General features: G+C 38.6%; 4 protein-coding genes and 2 long non-coding RNA genes across 12 annotated transcripts in view; 2 read left to right on the top strand and 4 right to left on the bottom strand.

Moving 5' to 3' along the window:
- LOC124305759 (serine/threonine-protein kinase S6KL-like) overlaps positions 1-9,335 on the bottom strand; it is a 19,797-nt gene extending 10,462 nt beyond the window's left edge. For 2 of the 4 annotated variants that reach the window (XR_006908443.1, XM_046765518.1), the window contains exons 1-7: positions 7,507-8,059; positions 7,096-7,250; positions 6,721-6,988; positions 6,553-6,637; positions 6,230-6,337; positions 6,002-6,160; positions 5,699-5,787 (exon numbers count right to left, since the gene is read on the bottom strand). Coding sequence is in view for 3 of the 4 variants with exons in the window: in XM_046765518.1 (XP_046621474.1) it covers positions 5,699-5,787; positions 6,002-6,160; positions 6,230-6,337; positions 6,553-6,637; positions 6,721-6,988; positions 7,096-7,250; positions 7,507-7,587 (945 nt within the window). In the remaining variant the exon portion in view is untranslated. Of the gene's footprint in view, positions 1-5,698; positions 5,788-6,001; positions 6,161-6,229; positions 6,338-6,552; positions 6,638-6,720; positions 6,989-7,095; positions 7,251-7,506; positions 8,060-9,269 lie in introns of those variants that run through there. The other 2 variants (XM_046765516.1, XM_046765517.1) reach the window with 2 other exon arrangements.
- LOC124305760 (neurofilament heavy polypeptide-like) lies at positions 94-5,426 on the top strand. Its single transcript, XM_046765519.1, has 3 exons — positions 94-300; positions 2,048-2,521; positions 2,885-5,426. The coding sequence occupies exons 2-3, from the start codon at positions 2,066-2,068 to the stop codon at positions 3,791-3,793; spliced, it is 1,365 nt and encodes a 454-aa protein (XP_046621475.1). The 5' UTR covers positions 94-300; positions 2,048-2,065; the 3' UTR covers positions 3,794-5,426.
- Positions 2,280-2,885, bottom strand: LOC124305763 (uncharacterized). Its single transcript, XR_006908445.1, has 2 exons — positions 2,754-2,885; positions 2,280-2,562 (listed from the first exon to the last, which is right to left on the bottom strand). It is a non-coding gene; the product is annotated as an uncharacterized LOC124305763 (long non-coding RNA).
- Positions 8,659-18,932, bottom strand: LOC124304730 (uncharacterized). The gene is made up of 6 exons (XM_046763315.1): positions 18,645-18,932; positions 15,479-15,664; positions 12,538-12,651; positions 11,013-12,046; positions 9,220-10,350; positions 8,659-8,779 (listed from the first exon to the last, which is right to left on the bottom strand). The coding sequence occupies exons 2-6, from the start codon at positions 15,578-15,580 to the stop codon at positions 8,659-8,661; spliced, it is 2,502 nt and encodes an 833-aa protein (XP_046619271.1). The 5' UTR covers positions 15,581-15,664; positions 18,645-18,932.
- On the top strand, positions 17,971-21,836 carry LOC124305761 (congested-like trachea protein). 4 transcript variants are annotated; one of them, XM_046765522.1, is made up of 4 exons: positions 17,971-18,284; positions 20,069-20,493; positions 20,690-20,875; positions 21,331-21,836. In XM_046765522.1, the coding sequence occupies exons 2-4, from the start codon at positions 20,368-20,370 to the stop codon at positions 21,616-21,618; spliced, it is 600 nt and encodes a 199-aa protein (XP_046621478.1). In that variant the 5' UTR covers positions 17,971-18,284; positions 20,069-20,367; the 3' UTR covers positions 21,619-21,836. The 4 variants fall into 4 exon arrangements, with proteins under 4 accessions (XP_046621478.1, XP_046621477.1, XP_046621479.1 ...); XM_046765521.1 differs by lacking the exon at positions 17,971-18,284 and adding an exon at positions 19,590-19,657; XM_046765523.1 differs by lacking the exon at positions 17,971-18,284 and adding an exon at positions 19,595-19,738.
- On the bottom strand, positions 20,384-21,459 carry LOC124305762 (uncharacterized). The gene is made up of 3 exons (XR_006908444.1): positions 21,327-21,459; positions 20,620-20,920; positions 20,384-20,500 (listed from the first exon to the last, which is right to left on the bottom strand). It is a non-coding gene; the product is annotated as an uncharacterized LOC124305762 (long non-coding RNA).

The following is a 21,836-nucleotide window of genomic DNA, read 5'->3' as shown; positions in this document are numbered from 1 at the left end:
AGGTGGTGGGGGACTTCATCTCCACGGGGCCCGCCCGGCTCGGTATATAAACGGGGCCTCGGGAGCTAAGCCCTCATTCACCGAGTCTTTCATCACGTGCAGGTGGTAGGTAGCCACTATTCGCTGCCTAACGAAAAATCGCGCATCTGTATTTAAAAATAATCGGGGACTTTTCCTTTTATTCCTTAAGGAAGGAAACGAGAAGAAGAACGAAGAACGAAGAAAATAACGCGAAAGGAACTCTAACGTGACGAGACAATTGAAGACCAGTGGCAGAAATAAAGAGCACGTTATATATAAGTAAGTAGTCGATAAAGGACTTCTTCATCTTCCTAAACCTACATTTACTTATATCATCATTTTGAATCATTGAACTGCAACGTTCAATCTCATTTCGTGCCACATCATCTTTCGTCTTATTTTAATGTACACTTATAACTATATTATACGTGTAACGGTATTACAGGCATCTGTTAAAAAAAAAAAAAAAAAGAAAAAAAACTCACCGCTTATATCGTTACTGCCTCGATTAATGGTCTTGATGAGGTAATGATCCAGTTTCCTTCCTGTCTCAGAGGCCGCATGCAGATGGGGTTCTTATCGCGACAAAATCTAGCGTTTCTCCGCATAGCAAGATAGTTCATCGTGTCAAATTTATAATATAAAAGAAAATAGTGAAGAGTAGAAAATAGTTTTTAGCAGTGGATAAAAGTCTTTATCTAGCAGTGAAAGAAAGAAAAAAAAAACAAGAGCTACAACGCAACCCGAGATTCTTGTGATAGGTTACAGGTAAAATAGCTGTCTTTTTTTTCGAAATTACTGCAGGATTCATTACCTCTACGGTAAAACGATGGACTGGCCCAGTTTTTGAATGAACCTTTTTTTTCGCTAAATTTACCGCACGAATCCTCCGATTCATAAAAATAGACGGTCCAATTTAGCAGAGAAAAATTTCAGTTTAAAAAAAAAAAGAAAAGAAATTGCAGCAACGTCAACAAAAAAATCGCGCCGTTCCCCAAAGTAATAAATGCAACCAGTCTTTGTTTTGTCCGCGTCAACTCCGCGAGTCCGGAAAAGGATTTGCGCGTCGGAAACTACGACGTTCGCGCAAAGTGGGGACGAAAAAAACTGACTTGATCTTGAATCCTAATTAGCATAGGATTGCGTGCAAACCATATGCATATAATACACGCAGTGCATAGTAAATATATATATATATATATATATAATATATATAAAAAAACTTACTGCAGACAACGACTAAGAAACAATACCAGCATGCGGTATTGCAATAAACCAAGGTCGAAGTACCTACGAGCATTACAATTCCATGATATCGGCATTGCTTAACGATATGTATAAAAAATTTCACAATTTCCCAGGATTTCCAGCCGACTGGACATCCTGTATCGCTAGCGAATTAACCGGATCATTGATCATTCGCGTATTACGGAAGTGACTAGCTGGTAAAGGGGAAGCAGTAGATACTACTTCTGCTACGCGTATTGAACAAGTTGAGTAAATTCGACAATGGCCTTGCGAGGGATATCGTACCCCGTCATCGTCGTCTTTCAACAAACAGCTACGCGTTAGCCACTTTTCGTCGTCGTGTAAACGGATCTTCGTAAAGATTGGGAACGATACGATGCGCGGGGTGTTGTCGGTGATACGATCAGAGTCGACCCCCACCCTCATAGAGTCCGCAACTCGACCTCACGTACAATATATCTGCGCATCCTGCAATTACGTGTGTATACATTCTCCGCCTCCTCGCCACCATCCTGCTACTCCAACTAGTGGAAGTCACTGTAGACCCAGTAATATCATCGTCGGATCGGGTTGAACGGCACGAGTAGTGGTCCCCCTTTCCGTTCCTCGGAGTTCCTCCACCTGCGCAGTAGCAGCGATATAAGGTCCTTAGTGAAGTTATGACCGCCGTTCGTGGTACACGGGTTACAGTATCGCACACTCCCCCAACGAAAGTTGAACAGGCAACTTTGTCGAAGGTGTTAAACAGTCTTCTTTGTTTTTCCACGTTTCTTTCAAGCCGAGTAAATACGCCAGGATGATGAAGGCGGCACAGATTCTACTGCTCGCCGTGGCTATGGTCGCGGTTACCGACTCCTTGCCTCTGGCCGCACCCTCGCCTGAGGATGTTCACCCGGTTATACCGCTTGAGAGCGTCAAGGAGTCGTTGCGGTCGGGTCAAGTAGAGACGAAGAGTCCAATTACGGAGGTAAAATCGGAGGATGCTTCCTCGGTTGCGGTCGTCGATATTGTGGAGCAGAAACTGAAGGAGGCCAAGTCCGCTGAACCCGAAGCTGCCAAGCCGATCGAGGAAACCCCGAGCATTGTTCTTCCCACGGAAGGAGAGGCGGCGACCAAACCGGTAGAGACGAAGGAAACGATCGTCGAGACGCCAAAGGAGGAGGTGAAGAAAATCGACACTCCCGAAGTTGAGTCGGAAGAGTCGAAGCCGGTAGTAGCCCGATCGGAGGAGTCGTCGCCGAAAACCGAGGAGGTAAGTTGGTGTGATTTGGTGTTGGAATATATGATACAAAACTGCAGGTTGATTTGGTGTTGGAATATATGATACAAAACTGCAGGTAAAGAGGGACACGGACAAGGTTTTTTGGTAATATATACTTGGTAAACTGTAGATTTTACTCTAAAAATAGTGTAAACTACTACGTGACAGACTAAAATCTGTTACATTTATAGCAAAAGTTACAGTAAATATGGGTATTATTTACCAAAAACTTTGATGAGTCTCTTTTTTCCTGTAGATTTGATAAAAATCTTCTCTTTTGTGTCGATTATAAATACAATATTCACAACATCGAATTCCGGAACTGTTATTTTTCATACAACTGATGCTCGACAGATTAATACGGCGGAAGTTCCGATTCCAATCTCAGCCGAGAAGAGCCTTGTAACGGAGACAAAGGAAGCTGAAGCTGCGGTTTTATCGACGGAGGAAAAAATCGCGTCTGCATTACCGGCGGCTAAGGAACTGCCCCACGAAGCTTCATTGATCGTCGACTCGATCGTCAAGGATCAGAGCGAGAACCTGCAGAAACAGGAAGAAAAGATCGTAGACATCGCCGAGCGTGTAACTCGCGGAGGAAAAATTACCCCGGATAGCGAAAGCCCGGAGAAAAGTGAAGTAGGACAGGAACAAGCTGCGATCGTGACGCCGGTTGAGAAAACTTCGATACCGAAACTCGTGAGCGAAGCCGTTGACAGCGTTTCCAGGTCAGTGGAGGAATCCAAGAAGGAACTGTCTGCCTCGATCGATAACGCGCAATCAGCGGCGGCAAGTGAGAAGATAGTAGAAGCAACAAAGGTAGCCGAACAAGAATCCAGGAAGGTGGAAGACGCGGTGTCTGAAATCAAAGAGGAGCCAGCAGTGAAGGAGGAGATTAAGGGTGAGAAGGAGGGCAGTTTGATTCTTGAAGAAGGATCAGCAGCTACTGAGAATGAGGAAAAGAAAGAAGAGACGGAATTGAAGGAGGAAAAACCGGCTGCGGCGGAAGAGAAGCCAAAAGAGCTTCAAACCCCGGCTGCTGAAGATCTCCCAAACGCTGAACAACTGACCGACAATAATCAGCCGAAAAAACCTGAACCGGAAGCGGAAAAATCTGCTGAAACATCGCAAGAATCGAGCGAGGAATCTTCTTCAAGCGAGGAAAGCGGAGAGGAGAAAAAAGGAAGCAAGCATGACGAGGATTCAAGTCAAGAGGAAAGTATTGAGAAAAGCGAGACCGGAAAAATATCTACTTCAGAAAAATAATTTTTAGAAGATTGAATAAAACGAACCCGCATACGCATACACAACAAACCGACAATCATATTATACGGGAAGAAAAAAAACAATCGATCATTCGCGAGTGATATATATATATATATATATATATATACTTATATACTACACACACACACATATATATATATATGGTTACATATTCCATCGGAGAACAAACGACATAATAAATGCGAGTAAAAATTTTTTTTAATAAAAATAAATTTAAAAAAACAAAAAAAAAAAAAAAACAACACAAGAGTAGGGCGAGAGAGAGAGGAAAAAGGTGAGAAAGTGTGCGTGTGTGAGATAGAAGAACGCGAGAGGTAGAAAGAGTGAATAGATTAGAATATGGCGGATTTATACGATCATCTTTTGTAACCCAGTGAGGGAAAGATACAGAGTGAAAGGGAGAAAGGGCAAACAAAAAAAAGAAAATAAAGATTGAGAGGGTGAGGAACGCCACGCTCCGAAATGTAAAAAATCGTGTCCTTTGATATCGCTACCACTTCGCTTTTTAATCCAAAAATGAAATCAGATCGATATTTCAATGTATGTAAAACTATTTCACTGGATCAATAACAATATTATATGCACGATGGAACCGCATACCCTTCAGCAGCATCCTCAATATACAATACAGTTACGTGTTATGGGTGTAGATCAATGTCGGAACAGAAAAAAGTAAAAAAAAAAATAAGAAGAAAGAAGAAAAGACGAATAAAAAAAAAAAAAGAGACCTGCCCTGGTTGTCCGTTACTTACAACTTCGGCGTCTACGCATCCCCGTTAAAACAATAAGCCCCACGTATAAAACGGAAGCGTAGTTCGTCATTATATAACATCATCTAAACTCTACTATTATACTATCATTGTTACTACGCATATAACGCACATCATCATTTCAGTCCATATCGTTTTATATTATACGTATTACAATATAGATAGATATTTTAGGTGTCTCGGTGATGCGTGCAGGGCTCGAATTGAAACGTAGTAGACCCTCTTGATTATCATAAACCGCCTTTCTCTATTATTAAAATTATTATCATTATTATTATTATTATTATTATTATTATTATTATTATTTTTATTATAAACATTTGTATTATGTCGTTATGTTTATTAATCGTCGTTGTGGTAAATGCGTTTAGCGCCTATTATTATTATTATTATTATGATTATATTATTATTAATGTTATTATTATTATTATTATAATAAATAAAAGCGTTGAACTATCTTCGACTCTACATATATATAATGTGTGTGTGTGCATTTATATATATATATAGATATACATGTATGGATATAACACATATATTACACACCACGCACAGGATATATATATATATATATATATATACACACACACTTATAATAATAATAATAGGGTGTGAACGCACGCACATTTCCGTCTGTGTGTATGTCTTTTTGTCTGTTTGCTGCATGGTTCGATTTACTAACCTTAGCTATGATTTATGTCAGCTAAAAACCAGCAGCAATTCTCTCATGGAAGACTTGGCTGAGGGCCGTTATTGGCGACCCCCAGCCATACTCTATCCCAACCCCTGAACCTCATCCCCTATATACTCGCTTAAAATAAACTCGAATTTAAAAAGCGCAATTTTGCTTGTCAATCATTTCTTTCGTGCAGTATTCTTTGATTATAGAAATGTGTTTGTATTTGACATTGATCATAACAAAACTTGGGGAGTTTTTTTGAATCGTCGATAAATCGGTTCATCAATCTTGATTATAACAGATATTTGTTCCAAACAATTGATTCGCGTGGTAAAATAGACTGGCAGGAATTGATAATCGGTGCAACGGAACAAAACGTTTAAGCTTTAGTATTCGTATGACGTTAAAGTTTTAGTATTCGTATGACAAACTCACCTCTGATGTCAACAGAAAGTACATGAGGACACCAAGAGACCACCAGTCGATAGCATGACCATATGGCTCTCCACGTAGAATCTCTGGAGCTGAAAGGGGGTGTGAATATGCTGTTAGCAACGGTATTCAGGGAGGTTTGGAAACGAAAAAACCTCACTTACGAGATGTGTGTAATAATGCAAGAAAAAAATACATGTGTACATTATGAACCATCACGGGACGATGGACAATGATTCTTTACTGAGGGTCAATGTAAAATATGCTTTTTTATGGAAGCAAAACAAGCGAATGAAAATAATTTACCTATGTATTGCGGAGTTCCGCAAAGCGTTGACGTTTTTTGTCCATGCTTCAACCACTTTGCAAAACCAAAATCTATCAGTTGGGCATGACCCTCCTCGTCCAAAAGCACATTGGAAGCTTTTACATCCCGATGAATAATACCGGCGTTATGGAGGAAATCTTGAAAGATATATGTCAGTTTAATATATATTTCGTAATTTGATATAGGTCCCATTATCGGTAACTTACCTATAGCTAACGCAACTTCAGCCACAAGAATTCTCACTGCATCTTCGGGTAGGTTTCCGTATCCTTCGACCAAAGTAAACAATTCACCACCAGAAACATAGTCACTACCTGCAACGAAATACATTTTACATAAAGAAAGGAATCTAAAAAATAATAATGATGAACCATTTTCAATGCATGTAGAAAAAAGATAAATGTAGAGATGCATGCTTTTTGGTACGTCAAACGTAAGTATGCGTTTTCATAATTACCTCACAAACTTATTTACCACTAATTTTATTGCTTTACAAATATTACAAATTTATGATTTTTATGTTACCTACCAACATAGAGTCGCCTTTTGTCCTGCCAATAGCGTGAGGCATTCACCACAAACGGATGATGCCCGACAACTTGCTGTATGCGCACCTGAAACAAAAGGACGTGATTAGTAAGAAAATAGCCACAGATAAGGAACACCGGAGGTAAGATAGAGAGAAAATTAGTAGAACCTCGTCTTTGACACGCTCAATGGCATCCTCAGCAATTATTTGTGCCTTATTGAGAACCTTCAGTGCAAATATTTCTCCGTCAATTCGCCTGCGGACTTTGTACACCTGGCCGTAAGCACCCTTAGATATGAGATCGATGATATCATAATTTGTCTTGTACGCAGTTTCTTTAATTTTGAACTCAGGTAAAAAGGCTGCTTCAAATTGCGGTACCGGCCATCTCGTCTTTGATAATGAACACGGATCCTCAGGTGTATCTTGACTGCCACTGAAATGTATCAAAAAAGTACTTAAATATAATTGGTAAATTATTTATTTATGTTATCGTATAGCTAAAATATGACAAATGCAACTACAACTGAGTACAGTACTTACGTTCGCCGAGAGATTCGTGAAATCCGGGAAATACGAGAAGCACGGGAGCGTCTTGACCATTCGACGTGTGCAGATGTCGTCGAGTTGCCTGCGCTACTCCCACTGAATAGAGCAAATCTTGAGCTCCGGCGGCTTAATACGTTGTCAAGGCTGGACTGTAAGTACGATCATCATCTACACGGGGTAATATCTCTTGTGAAGATGCGAGTTAGGTTATGAATCAAGATTAACGGATGCAAAGGATGAAATAGATAGACACACTTGAAATGCATGCAAGACGTGCTCAGAAGTAGTAATCTAACTTTCTTTCATAGAAACTCGATGTTTGTGACTGGAAAATATTAGTTTTCCAATAATATTTGGTTAGGTTAAGTTAGGTTGGAGAGGCTATGTTGACACCCGTTTACTCACGTAACTTGCGTAGGCGACCTGAGGTTCCTGCCTCGCATTCTCTGCCGTGTATTTCTTTGTTTTATCCACACAATTTCCCATCCGACTTCGTGGCGATCTTGATACAGATTATCTGACGCATAGAATTGTAATTTTGACAGGTTGTCGTTATTACAGTTTGAAGAAGCCATTGGAAGACATGGAGGCTGTCCGAGTTGTGTGAAGTTAGCCATATGTAGATCAGTATTTCATAGTCGGCAGCTTCAGATTATTCAATTGGCGAAGATCAAAGACAGAGAGAAACCTTCAAAGATACGTTTCAGTGGGTTAGAATGAATCTATTTCCAATTGTCTATTTCGCAATTACTGATTGTCACTACGAGCTCAAGTACTCGGTAACCCGATTAAAAAGTAGCAATTATTTGACGATACCACTGACAATACTCCGTGAATCTTGAATATTGTTCAACTTATTATAGCGATTGGAACATACTTCAACCGATTGAAGCACTTGGAACATACTTCATGTCATCACACCGCACTCGGTAACTTCGCGGGAAATTTGAATTGATATTGCAATTAAAAAAAAAAGTCCCGAGTTTTTTTCACTCAGAACTACGTATACACTGTAAATACGTAAAATATTTTATTCTTTTTTTTTACTTTTTTTCGTATCTCTTATATTAAAAAAATATTTTTTATAGGAAATATCTAGTTGTTGAACATACGTAAATAAAAACAAGGACTTATAGAATTCTTATGATAAGTGTTGACTCAAGAATATCAGTCAACGTAGGAAGACTTACAATTAATAGTTTTTTGTTCTCTGTGTAATTTTAGTTACTTTTCTTTCTTCTGTGTACTACTAATTGCAAGTAGTACAAATATGAATCACTTGAAGAAAGATATGTACACATATCAGGTACACATTAAGTACAAATGGTAATTTTGATTCAGCTCATACTTCATTCAACCATAACCGCCTCTTTTTTGTATAAACACAACAAAAAAATTCACGCACACAGGTACATTTGCGTGCTCCTTATTTAGGGTACGGAAGCATTGTTTTGCAATCTCCTCAATAGAATCTAATTCACTCTAGAGAAGCACTTACAAAACCTTCCAATGACAACCTTAAAAACCCTCCTGGCAGGAGAGTGTGAACTTTACCATTTACGATACAAAGGTTATCACTGTATTTTGTAAAATGGTGACATTCACTTCAAGGGTTCGTATGGTCAGCTGATATATCAAACGGATATATTTTTCGAACATTGGATTATTTGGGGTGCAGCTGGAAAAAGAATTCGCCCATACTCTAGATGACAAGTACTATCATACAATACGAACATACATACACTGTGCATTTTTTTTTTCTTGAATTGAGTGATTGTCATGGATCTAACGAAATCTACTAATTAATCGATTACTGAAGAGCGAGAACTTGAAAAAAGATTAGTGATAATTATTACGTTATAACATAATACGTATAAAATTTATATGCTTGACACTAGATATGTCAACTTCAAAATAGTATTGAATAATGGAATTAGTTAATCAAATAGGAATGCTGTGTTTCACTTATCAGAAATTACTCCTCGATACGGCACACATTTTGTGTAATGTGCCTGAACCCAGTGTAATTCCTGACAGTTTTTTGAACAATAATATGCTTGTACGCATCTGGCACAAGCAACCCGACTGGTACGCGAACGGCACAGATTACAAGGATACACAATCTCCTCTCGTATCGTCTCAAATTGTTCTGTAGAAATGGTAATTACTTCGGCAATACTCGGTAATGTAGGGCGAATTTTGTTGCCATTGTGATCATTCCCACTACCGACATTCGTGACGCCACCCGATTTTGAATCGTTATTTTTTGAGCCAGGAGGGTGTGTGCTTCTGTCACATAGTCGCATACTAATGTCATTGTCTTGGCTTGAACCTTCATCCGTCAAATCTATGGTGCCGATCACCCTCCTAGGTTCACTGATAGCCTCTGTTAGTTCAGTTGGTTCAGTTGGCTCACTTGGCAACATACTGGATTCAGTTTCCGTTTTAAGCAGTGAAATTTGTGTGTCTGCTTCCATAATTGCTATTTCTATTTCTTTTTTCGTAAAGCGTTTAGTTTCATTTGGCGTTCTGTGATCAAGACCTTGAGCAATAAAATTGATTACCTGATCTTTGGTGAACAGTCTTTTGAATAGATAGCGAATTTCCATCCTAAATGTAATAAATTTCGCTTCAAGTTCGTGCTGAGCCATCAGAATTTCTTCTTGCTGATTTTTTTTTATGGCGAGCTTTTTAGCTCCCAGCTGTCGCTCGCGAACTCTACGCCTACAAAGGAGAGTCAAAAATATTTTATCCAAAGCTCCTAGAAGTCTGTTGGTCGCACAAGACGACATGTCTAACTCATATATATTTGGTTTAATATCAGTTGTTGATGATGGGTTATGATCGAATTCTTGAGTAACAAGTGGACAACACGTTGAATCATTCAACGAGTCCGGTTCCTTTTGCAAATTGTCGGTAATCTGTGTGCAATCTGAATAGGGCGAAAATTTCCTATCAGATGAATTTGATACACAGAAACTTGTGCGATCCGATAATGAATGAGCGGATATCTTTCGAGGTTTCCTTATTTTTTCAACCATAATTTCGACTTCCGAGACAGCCTCTGTGGAATCAGTTTCAATAAAGTTTTGTGTTTCCATTGCTGTTGTTCCATTAACGGAATCCGCTTCAACTAGCTGCCTTTTCTTTATGTCATGTTCAACAGCTGAGCTCTCTTCGTGTTGCGAAGATGTAGTTTCAAAGGTAGCAGAAGGTTGAGAAGATGAATTGATGCTGTCTAAGGTTAACCTGTAGTCAATGAAACGTAGTTCAAAATCAGTTTCAATGAGCTCTAGATTTTGAGAGCAATCATTACTTTTAAATCAACGTCTAAATTATTCGTATTGAAACTTATTTCTCTAAACTCTTAATGCCTATTAAAATAAGAAAGACATATGTCTTATAATTACGGAATTTTTACAGCGTGTACATATTTGAACAAATTATTATTATTATTTTACGTTATCACAAAAGCCCTAACTTTTACAAATAAGTTGAAAAGGGTTCCCCTTCTCTATTTCTACACTCATTTGTATCCCTATTTCAGCTCAGTTACTCCAAAATTAATTATTAAATAAACCTTATCCTGAACAGTTAAAAAAAACATAAGACAAAACTGATGTTCCGTAAAAAAAAAAAAAAAAAAAAAAATACGGATAATCTTCCAAAGTGAAGATATTTCACCCACAAAGTATATACCCGAAATTTCAATGAATAAAGCTTCGTTCGAAACTCATTTTGCTAAACCTGATTCCCGAAAAAAATGATGGGTAAGTAAATCTTGGTAAGTTCACCAGAAGCTAAATATTGCACTGAACTATATCTGCTTTTTTTTCTAAACTAGGCGTAAGTGCAGTACAGTTGATTTTCCAATTAGCTTGATTGAAACCATCATGTACATCTCAACGTACCCTGAATCCAATATGCTGTCACTTCTTCCATCGTCAGTCTGCAGTTCTGCCAATAAGGCAGTGTCTAAAATTGGTGGATTGCCCACAGTCGATATGTTTTCATATAAACCATTGTCGAAAGGTGTAGCAGGCTTACACTGCTTTTCAGCAATACTCTGAAACTTAGCAGTATTTTCCCGATCATAAGTGTCAGTGCACGATGTCGGAAGTGCTGGGGTTGAAACATTACGATAATCTGGAAATAGAGAAGAATCGGAGGTGCTCTGCAGCTGCAAAATTTGCTTTTGTGCAGAGTTTCTAAGAGCCTTAGATTGGGTAGGACTATCAGAACCCAATCTTGACGATGTTCTACAAGTCCTTTGACACGGAACACTTGCTTTATCACTGCCGTGATCATGGTGTAGTTTTAGTTTTTTCCTCGAGCAAACAGAAATCGGCGATTCCCGACCAAGTTTAGAATCCGAGGTTCTAGAAGAACTGGATTGCCTACACTTTGATTGAGTATGAGTTGCAGGACAGATGCCATATTCGTTAACATCGCTATCTTCACCGAAAAGTTCCTTAAACTTTCTGTTAATCTTTATCTTCCGTTTCATTTGCTGCTGACGAAGTAGAACATCATCGTTTGAAGGCTTTGGACGCCTATCACTATCTATAGGAATTAGTCGCCATGTTATACCATTAGGATTTTCTTCCCGTACCCGTTTTTTTGTTTTAGAACCACTTTTCCGTCTTGACGGGCTGCTAGATCTGATCTTCCTTGAAAATTTATCAGCAATCACTTGATTCTTGTTTTTATTTTTGTCCAAACTGGATGTGCTGGGCTCATTGCTCGAATGAGCCGAAGGTTTTGTCATGTGGCTTTCTTTCATTGTAAGAGCTGCCAAAGAACTCGACCGGTTCATTGAAAATGAAAAATGGAAGTCAGCGTTCATGGAGCCCACATTTTTCCCATTATTGTTCGTATCAAACGGTTGTTCACTTTCTTTGAAAACTAAACTGAGATGGAATTTATCATCACACTTCTTGGATCTCTGTAATTTAGAAGAAAAACAAATTTTTGTAGTGAATAATGGAAAATGTGCGTTTAGAAATAATGTAACAATTAATCATAATTTCAGGATTCGGGTATTGTAGATTGTTGAGACTTCAAGATTACTATTCGAAGTTGTATAAAATAAAACAACTAACTACATCAGTTGGGATTCTACAAACGACGACTTGACGTGCCACAGATAGCTGTGTAACCTGAGCACTGTGTCTCCTCATGAATAAAGTGCAAGAGTGTCAACTACGGATGGCTGAATATAATCTTCAGAAGGCGTCTTCATTTGAATAATTATTACCCACGAAATTAAATTCGAGATTCTGGCAACTATTGGCTATTCTATGCGTGTATCCTGGCTCATAATGTGACTATCGTCGATTAATAAGTGAAAAAAAAAAGGTGAAAATAATGAAAAAATCAATATCTCCATCATCGTTTCTTTGAGAAAAAAAAATTATTTATCCCGTATAATTGTACCTGTACAGTCGTCGCGACTCGTTTTAAGCAGACAACAGGAGAGGAAGACAACTGCAAGAGGCCTTTACGCACTGCCGAATGTCTGAGTCCGAGATTAACTAGATGGTCCTTAAACTGTAAAAAACGAAACAAATAGAAAAATGAAGACAATGATGTCTAAATGTTTATTAAGGGGGTGCCCAGGTCGATTTCGACGCTGACGTATATATCTCCAAATATCAGAGTCCACGTATCTTAAAATCGAAAAATGGCTTAACAGTCTCATTCTATGTACAATCCCGAAAAAAACTACCCCACTAAATTTTGATATGACGCAAAGAGATAAAGAAATGGCACGCGGATTCTACGGAATCGCAATAGTAAATTCGTCCTCTATCGCGTTATAATGTCACCGAAACGAGTTGAGTCAAACATAATATAAGCTTCGTCGCGGATTCGTATTTCAAACGTTTCGCAAGCCGGGTAATGTGAAGTTCTAGAAATGCCCTAGCGTAGCAAAATAAATGCGTTGTAATAATTCATTCTAGCTACACTGAATTCTCAGCAACGGAAATGAAGGGGTAAAGGGAGCGGGGGGGGAGGGAGAAGCGATAAAATAAGAGTTCAAAAATTCTTCGCACTCGTCAGTGATTATTAATTGAGTTTTGCTGAACCACATCCGGCGGCAGCAAACTTACATAGTTATATCTGTATTGTATGGGTGTCTATTACTACATCCTGTTAGCAGAGGTCCGCTAGATGTGATGACGAATCTAACCATAGAGGATAACGCGCACTGATTGTAAACCGATAATTTCCATAAAATTTTCCACGTCTCACTAATTGCGCACTTTTTGCGTAAGACGAATGTCTCACTTGTAGTGTAAATCGGTCTACCCGACAAAAGACCGTTAAATTGTTCGCGGTAAAAAAAAAATATATTTCCCTCGCCAACCGCAAAACGATATATTTTGTCGAACGGCGAAATTCTTTTTTCAGTTACATTTTCTTCCGTCTTGATTAATTGAATTTTTCACAACTATTTATTATTATTCAGTTTTTGTTCTTTTTTTTTGACAATTCCTTTATTTTCACCCTCGCGTCAAAGACCGGATTTTCACATTCAACGACCTCGTAATCGTAACATTATCTGCGCGCAACTATATATTGTAGTTTCGTCGATGTAAAACCTTCTCGCATGAAGTTAATTCTGTAATGTAGAGATTTTTGACGGACAATTTTAAGTTGGCTGTAATAATAAGTTGTTAAACAGCGATACCAAAATTACCATTAGTTGGCAGCGCATTTTAATGGTATTTCTAATCTCATCGAAGATTTCGCATTTGCGAAAAGCATTAATATGTCTTTAAGGGATAACCTCACTCTAGGATTTTGGAAAATTGTTGTTGATGTTTTGTTTGTTGTTGTTTTCGTTGTTGTTTTGACTTATTAAACAATATATCAAGGTTATAAAACCAATATCCAGCTGGTAATGTGTTGAAAAAAATTTCGAAAGGTTCAATTCTCGATTTTGCCACAGTGCCTCCGAGCGCGCGTTGAATGCTCGTAAAACTTAAAACGCATTTTTCTCTGTACCACTTTTTTTCAAATTTGAACAGATTACTTGTACACCGTTAAATGGATCGACTTGAAATTTTGACAGTAGCTGCACAATTAAAATATCTATGGAAGTGCCTAGTCATTTTTTTTTTTTAATCTGATGTAAGCTTTTATTTTTTATCAACAATTTACTGATTATTTTTTGTCCAAGAGTCGTTCATTTTTTTCAAAAGTTCACCAATTCTACAAAGTTTGATTAAAAAGAAAAAAACAATCCCCATGTAGTTCCATAGACAATAGTATATATATAGATTATAACATTTTTTGGTTTTCTGTTCCAGGTCTTATACTTTACGGGAAATCCATTTTCCGGTGATAAGAGTATTAAAAAAAAGGTGATTTAAAAAATTTGCTCTGTCGCCGCCAATTTTCGTTCAAGATGATAAACAAAATTTTATTTTTTCATGCTTCAATATTTGTTAAATAAACACACTGAGAGAAATCCTCCTCTTTTTTCCATACTCCCAAAATAAATTGTCAAAGTTAGGTCTTTTTCGGCCGTTAGATTGGTGTTACCCCTTAAGGGGGGGTACTCTGGTCGATTTCTTCGTTGTCGTAAATGTCTCCTATTGAGAAATGCAATATTAACTTGTTATCTGTAAGAGAGGCAAGCCAACAGTAGGTAAGATAGGGAAGAACGATCTGGAATAAGTGAGTAAAAATATATAGAAGGTACCAAGAAAAGAAAGTATATAAAGAGAGCGAGAAAACGGGCGAGTTAGTCGGATGAGATGTAATACCGGAAATGTAAAGTGATGTATGAAAAAAACAGAAGAAAATGAATAATTCAACAAACTATAAAGAGTGATACCGTGATTTATAAAGACTACCTATCTCAAATTCTTCAACATCTCGAAATATCGAAGTCCGCGTATTTCAAACGCGAAGATAGGCTTAACTAGAATGGGGCTGATAAGCCCATTTCCGCCTTTAAGGTACGTAGACTTCGATATTTGGAAATGTACACGTAAATGTCGAAACCGACTACGGGCAATCCAATAGAGTTGGGATATTTTTCATGTAACCTCCATAAAACCGTAAGCTTTATGCCACAAAGTTCATGGACTAACTATGATTTCGAGATATGATTGTGTTGTTTTATTACGGTTAATTAAATTTCAGGCGATTCCAAAAAGGTTTTTCCTCGGCATGAATCGTTAGGATAAGTTACTAACTTCAATACGATATGCTTATTTGATCGAAACGACCCCCCAAACCTAGCTTTGCATCCGTACAATATCAGGCACAAATCGATCTAAGTAACGCCGAATGTGCGAAAAACGACGACGTTAAAATTTATCGACGTTAAAATTTATCAAAATAGTAAATAGTTACAATATACCTTGACCAGCAGTATTTTCCGACGGACAGGTCCAACATGTAGCAACCACCGCTTCAGAAGAACATTGTCGAAAGGTGGGCAATGCTTCGAAGATTTTTTCATATTCCCCAACAACAATTATCTTCCGATCAAGACTGACAAGAAAATCCCTCGGGACTATAATTTACCTCCTCATCACGGTTCAGTCTGTAAACAAGATCGGCGACTATGAGAGTTTGAGACGCGTAAATGACAAGAAACCCGCTCATCTCGTGCCCAACTTCAGACTGTCCTGCACACGTCCTCACCGTCAATTGTTATTGTTATTTATATCGACAATCTATTGTCACCGCGTTCCCAACGAACTTCAGGATCTATTTCACGTCGTCACGCCGTTATGTACTCTCGAGTTTCATAATTCCGACCGAAGTGGTTTGTTTACATCTTCATCCTTCCACACATGCCCCCCCCCCCCCACCGCCTCTTTGTCGAAAACTAAACGAGTCTCGGCCAACTGACGTAATTCTTTTTTTTCATTACCCTTCGAGTCTCCTCTGATCGCCCAAACTATCCGTCGACGAAACGAGACGAGACCCTGTCCAATTCTGCACTTTCTCACTCTCTATCTTTCGCTTCTTTTGAACAAATCGGCAAATCTCCTTCTATCTTCCGCCCCTCTGGCTGCAACCGCAATCTCTTTGCACGGTTAACTCGCACTGCGAGACTCTCCGGCGGATCGTCGAGCACAACTTTAGCTACTTGCTGCTGAGTTGGCTGGATCGTAAATCGTAAGCAAGGTAGAGAGAAAGAGAGGGTGGATGAGCGTTTTCGGCTCTTTTCGGATCCCCGAACTCGTCTCGGTTTGTCCTTGAGCCCCGTGCCAGCCTCCACGCTACTCCTCCCTGTTGGATTTGTCGGGACACGTCCGTCGGCAATTCGAGCTTGGAGATAAAATTATGTAAACAAAATCGAAGCTGCCTCGACCACACCGATTCTCAGAGACCGGACGACATTTTTGAGATTATATTGCCGCCGCCTTGATTATGTACCCTTATCGAAATTATTCCTCCACGGTGTTGTTTCTTCGTTCCGGTTATAGTAGATTGAATTTCGTCAACACACATCTCGGAATGTCATGCGAATCGTGTGATTTAAAGCAAATTGATAATATTAACGATTTACGGAGCGGGCGTTTGGAACTGCAAACAAAGAATACCGAAACAATCTTATGGGAATTGGGTTTTAGTGAATGCGTCTGGATTTTTGATGTGTTGTAGATCTTGGCATTCTGTACAAGTCTTCACGGGCACGATCCTCCCCTGTAAACAGTTTCGGCGATGGAAACAACCGGACCATGGAATGTTCATCCTTTTTCCAGTATTCCTTTGCACAAGACAAACTAGGAAAAATTTTATTATTCTTCATAAATAAAACTAGGGCATGTAACCGTACATGCCTATTTTAAGGTTATGGACTCGTCCCCGCCTCCAACTTCAATGATTCTAACCTATAAATGACGTTACCTGATAGGGTGCGCTAGTGTAAAATAGGTGTTTTTGATTCTTCGATGGGAAAATGGATATTAGACACTCTCTATACTCTCCATTACAGAATATCTAATCTCCATTTTCCCATTGGAGGACCAAAAACACCTATTTTACACTAGTGCACCCCACCAAGTAACGTCATTTACAGGTAGAATCATTGAGGTTGGAGGAGGGGACGAGTCCATAACCTTAAAATAGGCATGTACGGTTACATGCCTAATTTTTATTTATTAGAAATAATAGGTTTTTACCTCATTTTTCCTGCAAAAGGAATACTGGAAATAGGATGTACATGCCAAGGTTCGGTCGTCTCTCGCCGAAACTATTCATAAGGGAGGGTAAAGATAATTTTTTTTCTAATTCAGATAAATCTTTCTATTCAACTTAATTCATTTCAATTTGTGAATTCCAGTTTTTCCCTAGATAATTCTTGATAATTCATTCTAATTGAAGTGAGTTTTAAAAAAAATTTCAATCCATTATTTTTTATTTCTTGTTAGATGATATTGATTTTCTTTTAATTTAACTCAACGTTTTAATTTGAATTCAATTTTTTTTTTAACTCTCTATAAACAGATAATTCCGGTACGAATCCAAACTTTTTCAAATCAACTTGAATTAATTTCTCATGATTCAGTTATTTCTCAGTTAATTCACATTATTTCAGTTAATTTGCAGTAATTCAGTTGATTCTCGTTAATTCGGTCGCATTATAATTAATTCACAAACCTATTAATTAAAACATCAGTTCAGTGAGTTATTTCCCCCTCGCTTTCAAGTACCTTTATAACTCGCTTTTTACCTTTTTTACGATATGTATGGTTGTATCGACATTGAATGTACAAGACAATGCATCCGTTCATAACTCAATCTTCCATTTATACCATGTACTGAGTTATTGCGTCATGCATGGACAATATGATGTGCGATACACGTTCATGTCATACCAAATTTCTTCTCATTTGTTTCTGTGATATACGCAGTGTTCGTTTCAATCTTTTATCTTCAGAATATTCTGTACATTAAATTAATATCGGATACCGATTGTTCTTGCAAAAGCTCGTTATGTCGCACGTAACCACTGACGTGAAATTGAGGAGATACAGAGTTATTAATATTAATTATAACAAATTCCCACGGTTGGAAAAATTATTTTGCAAGTCCATATCACGTATCTGTCGGCAACTCGAATAAAAAAAAAAAAACAGGAATCACTACGAAATAAGACTAAGGAACAGAAATCATGTCGCAAGAGGAGAGTCCCATTAAATATCTCTTGGGTAAATACGCCGCATAATATAAAAATATATCTATTTACATTCATTTATCATGCATTGTACTGGGACATTATAAAATATGTATATATTTTTTTTTTCATTTTGCACAACACAACGCGCGGCGCGTGTTAAATAAAACGTTGTTTTCATCTTTTCGCTATTATAAACTCGAATCTACGTACGTGTGTGGTTTAGTCAAAAACGATCGCAGATAAATGTTTGTAGAATTATTCTAGTATGATAACAATTTCAAACTTTTATAAGACAGAATATTTTCACATGATATCTCGAATATTGTACTGACAACCAGTCCGTAGAATATTAATTACGAATGCAAGGGTTTTACAATATAAAGTAACTCACGTGGGTGAGCCGGATGTCCAATTTTCTTCGCACGTTTGGAGTAATAAAAAGAAAGAAAAAATGCTAGCTTATGAACCACACAGAAATGAAGATCAGGCGGTAATTTTTTGGCAAACAAATTTTCCACATGGCGAAATAAATTGTAGGAGTTAGAATTAGAAGCCGGAATTTACACCGGCTGGCTAAAGAACACTCTTACTGCGTCGAATTCAAATGGTTCTGGGTTCATCTCAACAACAGTGTTACAGACTGCGCCGACGATGGGTCGCGAAGTGATCTGAAGTGATCCTCGAGGTAGCCGCGCTGCCCTACGGATTTACGTCGCCTACGCAGAAGTTGAAAGAGTGGGAGAAACGATATAGGCCTATACTTGTATTACAACTTCCTGTTGTGATTTCTCTCTCGCAGAGCTAATTTCTAATTTGTTGGGAATTGTTCAACCAATTTGCATTGATTTTTTTTATTATCGCGCTTTGCTTGGTGTACTTTACATCTTCTTTATATTACTTTATTTCGAAGAAGCGTAAAAAAAAAACGCAATTTGCTCCGTCTATCATACCATGCTTTCGAAGTGGTGGAAGTCATTTCGGCGCCTACAGATACGCAACCGAGCGTTACAATTTCCTTTCTGACAATGAGAGCGCAAATTGTAACTCCGGTCGCCTATCTGTAGGAGCCGAAGTGGTTTATTTTCACATTTAGGCCCGGCATATGAAAATTTTTTTAGGGAGTACTTACACAAGTTTTGCATGTACGAATCACCGTTTCTTGTTTTTGTCGATAATAAATTTACAATAATGTGACAATAGGTCGAATAATCATCGCAGATCTTGTGGTGGATAAATGTTTTTTGAATTGATATTATATGCAGGCTTGACTTATAATGAAGCTCGTGAGTTAGTTTGTCAGGATTACTATAGTCTCGGTATTGTATTTTTAGGAATTTGATGCTTAATGCATTCTTTCACAGGCGAATTATCGTTCGGGCACGGGCGCACATTCATCGATAGAGGGTATGAGATTTTAAAGTTCTATTTATAGCCAGCACGCGGTAGCCGTTTCCAGAACATTCCAGAGACTACTTGAAACGCAACGTTAGTATAACGTTTACAAAATTCAAATGCGCAGCTTCACGTCTACACGGTGACATTGAATATCCGCACTTCGATCATTATACCGTGTAGGTTATGCGCTAGTTTTAACCGATGTATTTTTGTCTCTTTCGACATGTAGCGTTTGATAATCATGGAAATATTCCAAATCTGTATACTCAAGTGTCAGTACACATTCCATTCGAAATGCTGACGCAGTACGTTCTACCGATACACCTTTTAGCTACAAAATATACTGATGTACTTACTATGTTGCTCCAAGATCTATAATCTATTGTATCTAATAAGTATATGTGATATTCCAATTCACAGCCGGTGGTTTCGGGGGTACATGCACGGTGATAATCGGACACCCTTTGGACACGGTAAAGGTCCGTCTGCAAACAATGCCTGGAGAATATTCTGGTACCTGGGATACGTTGAAGAAAATCGTAATGAAAGAAGGGCCTCTCGGCTTGTACAAAGTAAAAAATCACCCAAACTGGACGTCTAGGGAAGGATTTCATCGACAGTTATTCTGAATCCCCATTCAGGGTGTGACGGCGCCGCTTGTCGCAATCACGCCTATATTTGCCGTCAGTTTCTTCGGATTTGGTCTGGGCAAGAAGCTCATGGCCACACCCGATCAGGAAAAATTAACTGACCCTCAGCAGTTTCTGGCCGGTGCTTTCAGCGGGATGTGTACCTCCTTTGTCATGGCTCCAGGGGAACGAATAAAGTGCTTGCTTCAAATGCAGGTGTGATCTTGAATACCGAAAAAAAATAATTCAACACTTGCACTCAGAATCGCGCATTTATTACATTGCATGGTCAATTACCTCGCGTAGCCAGTACTCTGTACCGTAATTTATGCGTATACTTACTGCGTATGTCTAATGTGCAAGAATCGATAAAAATTTATTTTTTGCATGACCCTGCCTCGTCAAAGAGAAGACTGAGAGTGACAAGAAATACAACGGGTTTCTAGATTGCGGGTTGAAACTTTGGAAGCAGGGTGGAATCCGCAATATATACGTCGGGACCTGCGCCACTCTTCTTCGCGACGTCCCCGCCGCCGGGATGTACTTCTTCACCTACGAGGTCCTCATGCGGAAACTCCAGGGCATAACTGTATCGGAGGTGGTCACCATCTCGTTTTCGACACATCGAATACGTCTCCACTCCCTATAAATCACGCAACGTTAACTTATTACACCGGTCAACACGAATTTTGAGTCTGGGTTATAGATGTGGAATTTTAATTTCTTTCACGAGACTAATAAAAGAAAAATGTTTTTATTAGATAAAGTTTGGTTTGTAGACAACAGAATGATATTTCGAATTTTTATTAAAATCCAAGATATCGTTCTGGTCTTTACAAAAGCAAACTTTATATGATGAAACTATTTTTTCTTTTATTAGTTACATGAAAGAATTTAAAATTTGACATCTAGAAGTCAGACAAAAGCATACTTTATAAGTAATAAATGAAGATTATGGTCATTATTCGGTGTATAGAATTAAAATTTATTTATCTAAATATGAACTAGAAATTTTTTTTCTTTTGCCGACATGTGTTACAATTACTTACCCAGGGTGCAATGTGGCCTTCCCTGGTTGCCGGAGGTGCTGCGGGAATCGCAAACTGGTCAGTTGGAATGCCGGCTGACGTGATAAAGTCCAGACTGCAGACAGCACCCGACGGAACCTATCCCCGGGGTGTCAGGTCGGTGTTACCAATCCTTATCCGCGAGGAGGGATTCCTCGCCCTGTACCGAGGTGTCATACCAGTTATGCTGCGCGCATTTCCAGCAAACGCGGCCTGCTTTCTGGGCCTTGAATTCGCGATGAAGTTTCTCAAAGAACATGCACCTTGGCTATGATCATCGTGTTACGTCACGACCAGTGCTGCCGGCCTTGGATTGGTTGGGATCTGGAAAAATAGGACAATTTTCCCGACCGATAATTATTCGTAAAACGTATACATTGTGTGAGCACATGGAGATTGGTTCAAGTTTAAGATTGATGGAAAAAGGTTCCAGCTCGCTGGTCATAATACGACACACGTCGCTTTAATGCACAATTAATAATCAATCATTGT

This window comes from Neodiprion virginianus, chromosome 5 (assembly GCF_021901495.1).
Source record: "Neodiprion virginianus isolate iyNeoVirg1 chromosome 5, iyNeoVirg1.1, whole genome shotgun sequence".
Taxonomy (NCBI): domain Eukaryota; kingdom Metazoa; phylum Arthropoda; class Insecta; order Hymenoptera; family Diprionidae; genus Neodiprion; species Neodiprion virginianus.
Note: the sequence above shows the minus strand (reverse complement) of the source record. Positions and strands in the feature narration are given on the sequence as shown.

Excerpts from the sequence above, each read along its gene's own strand:
- LOC124305760 (XM_046765519.1), top strand. The coding sequence starts at position 2,066 with ATGATGAAGGCGGCACAGATTCTACTGCTCGCCGTGGCTATGGTCGCG. Across the intron at positions 2,522-2,884 it reads CGTCGCCGAAAACCGAGGAG|ATTAATACGGCGGAAGTTCC; the intron begins GTAAGTTGGTGT and ends GATGCTCGACAG.
- LOC124304730 (XM_046763315.1), bottom strand. The coding sequence starts at position 15,580 with ATGAAAAAATCTTCGAAGCATTGCCCACCTTTCGACAATGTTCTTCTG. Across the intron at positions 12,652-15,478 it reads GGAAAATACTGCTGGTCAAG|TTTAAGGACCATCTAGTTAA; the intron begins GTATATTGTAAC and ends CGTTTTTTACAG. Across the intron at positions 10,351-11,012 it reads GACAGCATATTGGATTCAGG|GTTAACCTTAGACAGCATCA; the intron begins GTACGTTGAGAT and ends CATTGACTACAG.
- LOC124305761 (XM_046765522.1), top strand. The coding sequence starts at position 20,368 with ATGGCCACACCCGATCAGGAAAAATTAACTGACCCTCAGCAGTTTCTG. Across the intron at positions 20,494-20,689 it reads AGTGCTTGCTTCAAATGCAG|ACTGAGAGTGACAAGAAATA; the intron begins GTGTGATCTTGA and ends GTCAAAGAGAAG. Across the intron at positions 20,876-21,330 it reads AGGGCATAACTGTATCGGAG|GGTGCAATGTGGCCTTCCCT; the intron begins GTGGTCACCATC and ends TTACTTACCCAG.